This window comes from Coregonus clupeaformis, chromosome 7 (genome assembly GCF_020615455.1).
Source record: "Coregonus clupeaformis isolate EN_2021a chromosome 7, ASM2061545v1, whole genome shotgun sequence".
Classification (NCBI taxonomy): domain Eukaryota; kingdom Metazoa; phylum Chordata; class Actinopteri; order Salmoniformes; family Salmonidae; genus Coregonus; species Coregonus clupeaformis.
In genome coordinates, this window is record NC_059198.1 from 36,314,557 (window position 1) to 36,322,090 (window position 7,534).

The 7,534-nt window shown below is 43.7% G+C and overlaps 1 protein-coding gene across 1 annotated transcript; it reads right to left on the reverse strand.

The window, feature by feature from the left end:
- Window positions 1–729: 729 nt before the first annotated feature.
- Window positions 730–4,099, reverse strand: LOC121569349 (cerebellin-2). Its single transcript, XM_041880235.2, has 4 exons — window positions 3,753–4,099; window positions 2,813–3,328; window positions 1,990–2,109; window positions 730–1,789 (listed from the first exon to the last, which is right to left on the reverse strand). The coding sequence occupies exons 2-4, from the start codon at window positions 3,104–3,106 to the stop codon at window positions 1,592–1,594; spliced, it is 612 nt and encodes a 203-aa protein (XP_041736169.1). The 5' UTR covers window positions 3,107–3,328; window positions 3,753–4,099; the 3' UTR covers window positions 730–1,591.
- Between the last annotated feature and the right edge of the window lie 3,435 nt (window positions 4,100–7,534).

Below are 7,534 nucleotides of genomic sequence, written 5' to 3' on the forward strand. Positions count from 1 at the left end.
ACTGCATGGTGGAGGCATATATACCACATCTTGGCACCATTAGGTATAGCATCTACGAATATATGTGCTATCACACACACACACACACACACACACACACACACACACACACATCATTTCTGGAAATAGACCAGGCATTTACATAGCTTTCAGTTCTACATGATAAGATTGTGGATAGCTGTTCCCTTGGTTCCTGTGTGATGAAGGGTTGTTTTTCTACAGCAGGCCCAAAACAATATCGCATTGTCTCTGCATTGCATAATTATTTGGCTAAGATAATTACAGTGAGTGAACACTTCTCTCACCACTCAAATCAAAATATTGCGTTTTTTGATAATGTCAACATGCTATTGTATTGTATTGATGTATCTCTGCTTTGATCTTACAATAATGAAACATGCGAAGTTGATAACAATCTGTTTTCAATTTTGAAATCACGAGAGTTGAATGCGCTTTGGTGTGGGGCTCCAGTGCTCTGTGACGTGTAGCGTTGCATTCGGTTCAAGCGGCTGCTCAATCAGCACCATGGACAGCGGTAGTCAATAGTGCGCTACAGGTCTGAGGACGTTTGCTGTACAGTACCTTATTATTGACCGATTCTATCACGATTACTTTTACTTTGAATGTTAATATCTGAACTTGCTTCAGACCTGATGTCTTTTCGACCTTGCATGTCATTTGCAAGCCTAAAAGGGTAGCCTATATAATAAAAGTGAATACATACGCGTATACAATACAATATTATTTATTAGGCGGGACATCATATATTGGGATTTTTCTGTTGTTATTTTCACAATGTACATTTGTGAGCAACGTCACTGGACACAATATCAGTTAAAGCTACGCAGATCCGAAATGTAGAACACACCATAATGTGAATATGTACTTTATAAATGAGATAAATATTTTTTGTAAAAGAGTTTCTATAGATGTCTCCATTGGCTGAAATATGTCGCTTTTCTTTTTATATCATCTCTGGATAGTTAGGCAGCCTATATTTGGCTTGTTTTCAATATGTTCAGCATCCAAACGGAACACCATGGACAGCACAAAACAAAAACATTCTTCCATTCGTGCAAAATAGCTTTGGGCGTGAAAGCATTCTTCTTCTCCTGGACGTCCATAATAATTCCATACACCTCACTTGACTGAAACATAATTATTTAAGGCTACACAAACACAAAAATAGAGAGAGCATTGGTAAATACACGTACTTCGGGACTTTAAGCTTTTCGATTCATATAATCTTCTTCTCATCTGTTCAGTAGTCAGGGTACACAGAGGTAGACTGACGTGTCTGTCTGTTGACAAAAGTTAATTGATTCCCAAGCGATAAAATCCAAATAATCGACAAGTGGTAGGCCTATACATCACGGGTCGATCGATTAGATTATCCTTCCAGATAGGGTTTAGTCGATGGATTTGGATGTATGAACTCCAAGGAAACGTTCATGTTTGAATTAAATAGATACTGTAAAGTGTGTAGTGTGTACACATACGAGTCTGTCTTCTTCCTCTGACAGTTCAGTTACAATAACAGAACTCAACCATGGAGGAGTCACGTTTGCGATTTCCGTGATCACATATTAAATTATAGTGGAAAGACTAGGAAGCCTGAGAACGTGGAATATTTCCATCCACCCATGAGCGTGCCCCGTTCCAGCTTCAGATACACCCGGTCCTCGCGCTCCAGCTGCAGAAGAACGCCGTTGCTTGCCGCCTCCCGAGTGACGTCCTGGTCACCGGCGAAAGCTGATATGACTGGGTAGTCATTCTGCATCAGGTTGACCTGGGGTAACGGAAACAGCACGATCATAATTCAGACCTGTTACATCATAGGCCTACTCTAATTACGCACCACATAATGTATCCATTTGGGTAGGCTGCTCCATGGCATACAACAATACACTGATGTAGAGTAATTAGGCCTACCATCAGACAACTTTGAGCAGAGGTCATAGTGAAGCAAATGTAGACAATTGGTCTTACCTGTATGGTCTGTCTGTTGTAGACCTTGACCACATGAAAACCAAAGCTGTATATTCCCCTCCTTGGCGCCTGGAAGAAACTCGCTTTCAGATCGAAATGGTTGCCGATGTTCACTAAAGCCTGCAACACAAAGCATCAACATATCAGCGTCCAGAGACACAGTAGAACAGACTGAGACACAGCAAGGGTTAAACTAAGCCAAATGACCAAGCACCTTCACACTGCCTGTGGTGACCTTAAGGCGCAATGCACAATCAATTGGCCAACGCTGTTTGCCTGTAGGCTACAGCTCACTGTTTTTACACTGTCAATTAACATAATACTGTCCATAGCGTCCCAGCTCACCAGCGGGGCGCAAAAAATACTCCACTTGATGTGGCGCATTGACAGCAGCAGTCACATGTATTGTAACACCGCGGTGTCTGCGTCCCTCAAACCTACACTCTAGATACAACATACTAGATGCAACAGCTAACGTATTTTCAAATCAACTTGCAAAAAAGCTGCAGCTTTTACGAATTGGCATTTGGGGCAAATTACGCACGACGATCACAATGTCCCCATTATCATGCTCTGCTAAATATTCTTGCAGAGGCTCCCAAAACTGCTCTCAAGTTATTGAAAGCGAGAAAAGGGAAATGTGCGGGTCTCCAAACGCATCAACGCAACCCACGACAAGTTATCATAACCTTTTACAGGAATACAATAATGTTGTAGCAGCGTCAGAAAAATAGATATTAAACAACGTCTTCTTAATCGCCACATTAATTATCTATCCGGATAGGGAAAATGTTTGCATGCGCAAATTCCCGGGACTGCTGACCTGGTCAAAGTAGATGGTCATGGACGTGTTGCTCATGTCTGAGGGCTCGTGATTCGTCCCGCGCACCACGGAGAAAGCCACCTTGGCGCCGGCCGACCGGACGGATATCCCGAGCGATGAAGTCACCCCGCCGTCCGAGGAGGGGTTGGAGTCGCAGACCACCAGACACTTCCCCTCCAGTACGATGGGCTCCGTGTCGTTCTGACCGGCGATGCAGCGCACCACGCCGTATCCCATGAGAAGGCTGAGCGTCAGCATGGCACAGGGGCCCGGGCAGCGGGCTGGCACCACCATGGTCTGGTCGGAACTCTGATCCTTCCTGTGCACACTGATCCTATCCGGCAGCTCCTTGGAGGTTTGATAGGACGCGATCACCTGGTCCAACCTTACTCCTCTCTCTCGCTCTCTGTAACATGCACACTTTGACACACACAATCTATTTTTCTCACACTCCCCTCCCTCCTGTGCGTTTCAGTTGAAATTAGGCTGGTCTTCAGACAGCTGGTGTGGTGTTTCCTGGTGATTTAAGAGACAAATAACAACGGCTTTATAACAGACCCAATTAGGTGTTGAAGAGACAGACTACTACACTAAGTGCTAAAACATATTCACTGGGATCCTCCTAGAACTAGATAAAACTTGTGCGTAATACGCACGGAAGGTAGGCTATATTGTAGGTGCGTCAACTATAGGGTATTTCATTCATATTAATAAACATTAGTCAGATTTATCACCTCCCATGCTAGTTAAATACTTATGCAATTTGGAAATCCTTAATACAATTAAACAATGTGAACAATTATTTAAGATCAATGTGTATAATTATATATTTATTTCTCTCAAGTTTAATTTGGCTACTCTTATACTAGCCTACTCTTTACTAACACAAGTACCAAACACCATAGCCATCTGTTTCCCTGAAAAGGCGCCTGGACATTACCTGTAGTATCCATAGCGTCTTTCTCTCATTTCGCATAGGAAGCAGCGCGCAGAGTGAACTGAGCGGTGGGCTCGCCTTCTGTGCTGAAAATGGATCCCCCCTCGCTTCCCTTTCGAGGGCGACTCACGCCCATCCTTTATATTCAAGTACAGTAGAACGTCGACAGCACCGCGTACAAGGGCTCTCCACTCACTCATAGGCTAGTAGAATAAGCACACGTCTGGATTAATGAGTTTGTTTACATAACCAGTTGAATGTTGTGAGATCATACATCAGCGGACCTCACGGGACAGCAAAGTTCACGGCTGACTCCCAGTGTGCAGCCGCGATTTATTTCCCCCCGTCTTGTAGCGCGCTGATTTATCAGAGATGAAAGGGTGAGAAAAGCGGATATCATTGCTTTTTTGCGCTATTCATATAATTGGTTATGCATGATGTCACTAATTTGACATCAAAGATGGCAGTTTTACAGGAGCCACAAAGAGATACTTGTGCGACACCCAGTGGTAGAAAGGCGATACAGTCCGCTCGTTTTTTTTTTTCTCTCTCCACAGGTGCATGGTGAACTTGTCTTTGACTAATGAGGACAATTGTCACACTACCATGCTATCTTGTTGTTTTGATTTACAATGCTTGTGTTTCTGAGGCAAAATCATCAGTAGGTGAAAGTGAACAGCCACTTGCACTCTCTCATTACCATTAGGTTCAACAGTAGAGGAGTTAGAGGAGTCTATATTGATATTATGTCGATCTGATATTAATGATAATATTGGCTGGAGGGCCGATTGGTCGGGATTCAGTTCCATTTGTGTCTTGCATAAAACATGTACAGTGAAGCAACATGTGATTTCAGTTAATTAATAATGCTTAAAATGGTTATTTGATAAACACTTCATTTGATAAACATCACACTGTCAGTGCAGAAGCATGGCATCAGACAGCCCAGAGCAATGTCCGACCTGCAGGCCTGCAGAAGGACAAGCTACAGCTACAGACATCAAGCTACAGCTACAGACATCAAGCTACAGCTACATACATCAAGCTACAGCTACAGACATCAAGCTACAGCTACAGACATCAAACTACAGCTACAGACATCAAGCTACAGCTACAGACGTCAAGCTACAGCTACAGATCATCAAGCTACAGCTACAGACATCAAGCTACAGCTACAGACGTCAAGCTACAGCTACAGATCATCAAGCTACAGCTACAGACATCAAGCTACAGCTACAGACATCAAGCTACAGCTACAGACATCAAGCTACAGCTACAGATGTCAAGCTACAGCTACAGATCATCAAGCTACATCTACAGACATCAAGCTACAGCTACAGACATCAAGCTACAGCTACAGACATCAAGCTACAGCTACAGACATCAAGCTACGGGGGGGGGGCATTACCGTTACCAGAAGCTGCCTCGGCCCTGAGAGAGGCCAGCAGTGGTACACGGCTCTGTAATCGGGCGAAGGGACTGGCAGTAGGGAGGACGTGACAGCTATCTGCTAGCCGAGCAGACCAGCTCCCAGGACTAGGGGGACCCTTCGCAGTGTGCTGCCTAAGAGCACAGACATTTGCTCTAATGAAAAGAGACTTATCGTCAGCGCTGCTGGTGGTTGCTGGCTGCCATTGTTTATCTATGGGCGTCATTTAGAACGCAGTCGGCTTGGTAAATATTAGTATTAGATAGATTAGAAACATGGTGGTGGGATTTCCCCTGGTGGAGTGTTTGATTTGCCATGATGTGATGAGATAGGGTTTGATTAAGCAATCAGGGTTGTGATAGTTATGATGTGGCAAAGATGAATTGATGTTCATTTGATAATTCCTCTAATTCCCTTGGCTGTAGATCAGATAAGACCACCTCCCTCTCTGCCATATTCTCCAGAGAGCCCAAATACCTTATTAGAAGGAACATGGTGTTTGTGCAGTGTATTAGAAGGAACATGGTGTTTGTGCAGTGTATTAGAAATAACATGGTGTTTGTGCAGTGTATTAGAAATAACATGGTGTATGTGCAGTGTACAAGAAAGAACATGGTGTTTGTGCAGTGTATTAGAAGGAACATGGTGTATGTGTGTCCAACAAGGTTAAAGATCTTCCATATGAACCTAGGATTCCATAAACATCCTCAAAAGTAACCACAGAAGAAAAATAGTTGCATTGCCCTTCTGAACCCCAAATCGATGAGACACTGACCTCCAGCTTAGCATGTGCCGCAGGAGCCAACTAACATTCATTTCCCAGCTTAGCATGTGCCGCAGGAGCCAACTAACATTCATTTCCCAGGTTTCCTCCACTGTAGTTTGAACGTTGACACCCAGCCTCCCTGCTGAGTGCTATATTGCGAACCTGGAGCACTGGGGTTTGCTTTCATTTTAAAAGTTAACTATATATCCGATAGGGTTATCACCCCCCACACACACACACACACACACACTCTCTCTCTCTCTCTCTCTCTCTCTCTCTCTCTCTCTCCCTAATATCTGTAGGAATCCCATCAAAACTAAACAACATGGGGTATGGATGGATATTAACCTAGGCACTTGCACGCATTGTTCTCCAGCTGTCTGTTTCCCTCCCTCTCTCCTCCCTCTCTCCCTCCCTCTCTCTTCCCTGACCCCTCTTTCAGATCTTTCCTTTGATTGTGTACTCTCACATTGAATGGCTGAGTTGGAGACAGCTGTAGGTTGTTTACAATACTCACAAACTCTCAATCTCATGTTAACCTAGCAGTGTGTGTGTGTGTGTGTGTGTGTGTGTGTGTGTGTGTGTGTGTGTGTGTGTGTGTGCGTGCGTGCATTTGCCTCCCACTTTACCACTTGACAGTCAGCAACGAAATATCCATTCTCTATAATTTTTTCAATATAATTGATAAGACTTTACCAACACCATATAGGTCCAACAACATCATTCACAAGTAGTCCCTCTAACCAGAGCTACATCTCTTAATTGCTCATCAAGACCATTAGAAAACTGACCTTGAATCACCTTTGTCTGGGGGTCAAGAAATGCCAAACCCGTAGGAGACAGTGTTGAGTAGGCAGCCTTCAAAACGACGTAACTTGAGACCTGCATCCTATCTACGGTAACCATGGCTACTAGAGGCAGGACAGCAACTTTTCAGCAGTTTCAGAGAGTGTTTGGATGAAGGAAACGTGAAACGAGGGTAGATGATGTACAGGCAGAAAGAAGTGCAGCTAGTAAAGCAGCGTGAATTCAAATACCAGAAGCAGTTACAAACATGCATAGCAAACATACTGCACACTGTAACATGAAATATTTAAATACTCAATCTATAGACACATTCCCAAAGTATTGAGTGTGGAAGGTTCATGATATAGTATGAATAGGTATATATTTATGCTTGTATGTACTAAATATTGTGTTATAAACCCAATGAATTATTTATTTAATTTAATATTTATTTAGACCAGAGGAGAGAACAGAGGAGAGACCAGAGGATAGAGTAGAGGAGAGACCAGAGGAGAGACCAGAGGATAGAGTAGAGGAGATACCAGAGGAGAGACCAGAGGATAGAGTAGAGGAGATACCAAATGAGAGAGTAGAGGAGAGATCAGAGGAGAGGGTAGAGGAGAAAGTATATGAAAGCGTATAGGAGAGACCAGAGGAGTGAGTAGAGGAGAGAGTAGAGGAGCAACCAGGGGAGAGACCAGATGAGAGAGGAGAGAGTAGAGGAGAGACCAAAGCAGAGAGTAAAGGATAATCAAGAGGAGAGAGTAGAGGAGACACCAGAGGAGAGTGAAGAGGAGTGAATGG

What these genes read in the sequence shown, in the direction of transcription:
- LOC121569349 (XM_041880235.2), bottom strand. Translation starts at nt 3,106, where the DNA reads ATGGTGGTGCCAGCCCGCTGCCCGGGCCCCTGTGCCATGCTGACGCTC. An exon ending in TGACCATCTACTTTGACCAG is followed by an intron (nt 2,110 to 2,812) that starts GTCAGCAGTCCC and finishes TTTGTGTTGCAG; the next exon opens with GCTTTAGTGAACATCGGCAA. An exon ending in ACAACAGACAGACCATACAG is followed by an intron (nt 1,790 to 1,989) that starts GTAAGACCAATT and finishes CCGTTACCCCAG; the next exon opens with GTCAACCTGATGCAGAATGA.